At 38.3% G+C, this 423-nt stretch overlaps 1 protein-coding gene across 1 annotated transcript in view; it reads left to right on the top strand.

Annotated features, from left to right (window-relative positions):
* The window catches only part of LOC108626577 (neprilysin-1-like), a gene marked incomplete at its 3' end in the record, with an annotated part of 10,494 nt that extends 10,076 nt beyond the window's left edge, over positions 1-418 (top strand). The window contains exon 6 of the mRNA XM_026814940.1: positions 269-418. Within this exon, the coding sequence (XP_026670741.1) occupies positions 269-418 (150 nt within the window). The remainder of the gene's footprint in view (positions 1-268) is intronic.
* Positions 419-423: the final 5 nt, after the last annotated feature.

The raw sequence follows: 423 nt of genomic DNA, 5'->3' as shown, positions 1-423 counted from the left end.
GTTGTATGAGCTGTAAGATCTCTGCCAAAAATTTAACACATGCACTAAAATGCTATGTCCAATGAAGCAATGAATTTTTAGAAAAAATTATTATTACAGAGGAGTAAGGTTTATAAAATTGTTCCAAATTTCAATGCTTTGTCATTGTTTTTTTTTGTAAGCGTTCATACAACCTGAATTGAACTGAAGCAAGATCGTTCCGTTCGTTCGAACGCCAATGATCATCGCCACGTTTCATCTGGCTTTCAATGATTGTTTTTTAATCTAGCTGGACCAAATGCAGCTGGCATTGCCTAGTAGAGATTACTACTTGGTCAGCGAGAGTCAACTGAACGCGTACCATCGTTACATGACCAACGTTGCTGTATTAATGGGTGCCAATCCTAAAACCGCTGCGGAAGAATTCCATCGCGTGATCAATTT

This window comes from Ceratina calcarata, unplaced genomic scaffold (genome assembly GCF_001652005.2).
Source record: "Ceratina calcarata isolate Rehan_Ccalc_2016 unplaced genomic scaffold, ASM165200v1 scaffold42.2, whole genome shotgun sequence".
NCBI lineage: Eukaryota > Metazoa > Arthropoda > Insecta > Hymenoptera > Apidae > Ceratina > Ceratina calcarata.
This window is presented reverse-complemented; position numbering and strand designations above follow the sequence as displayed.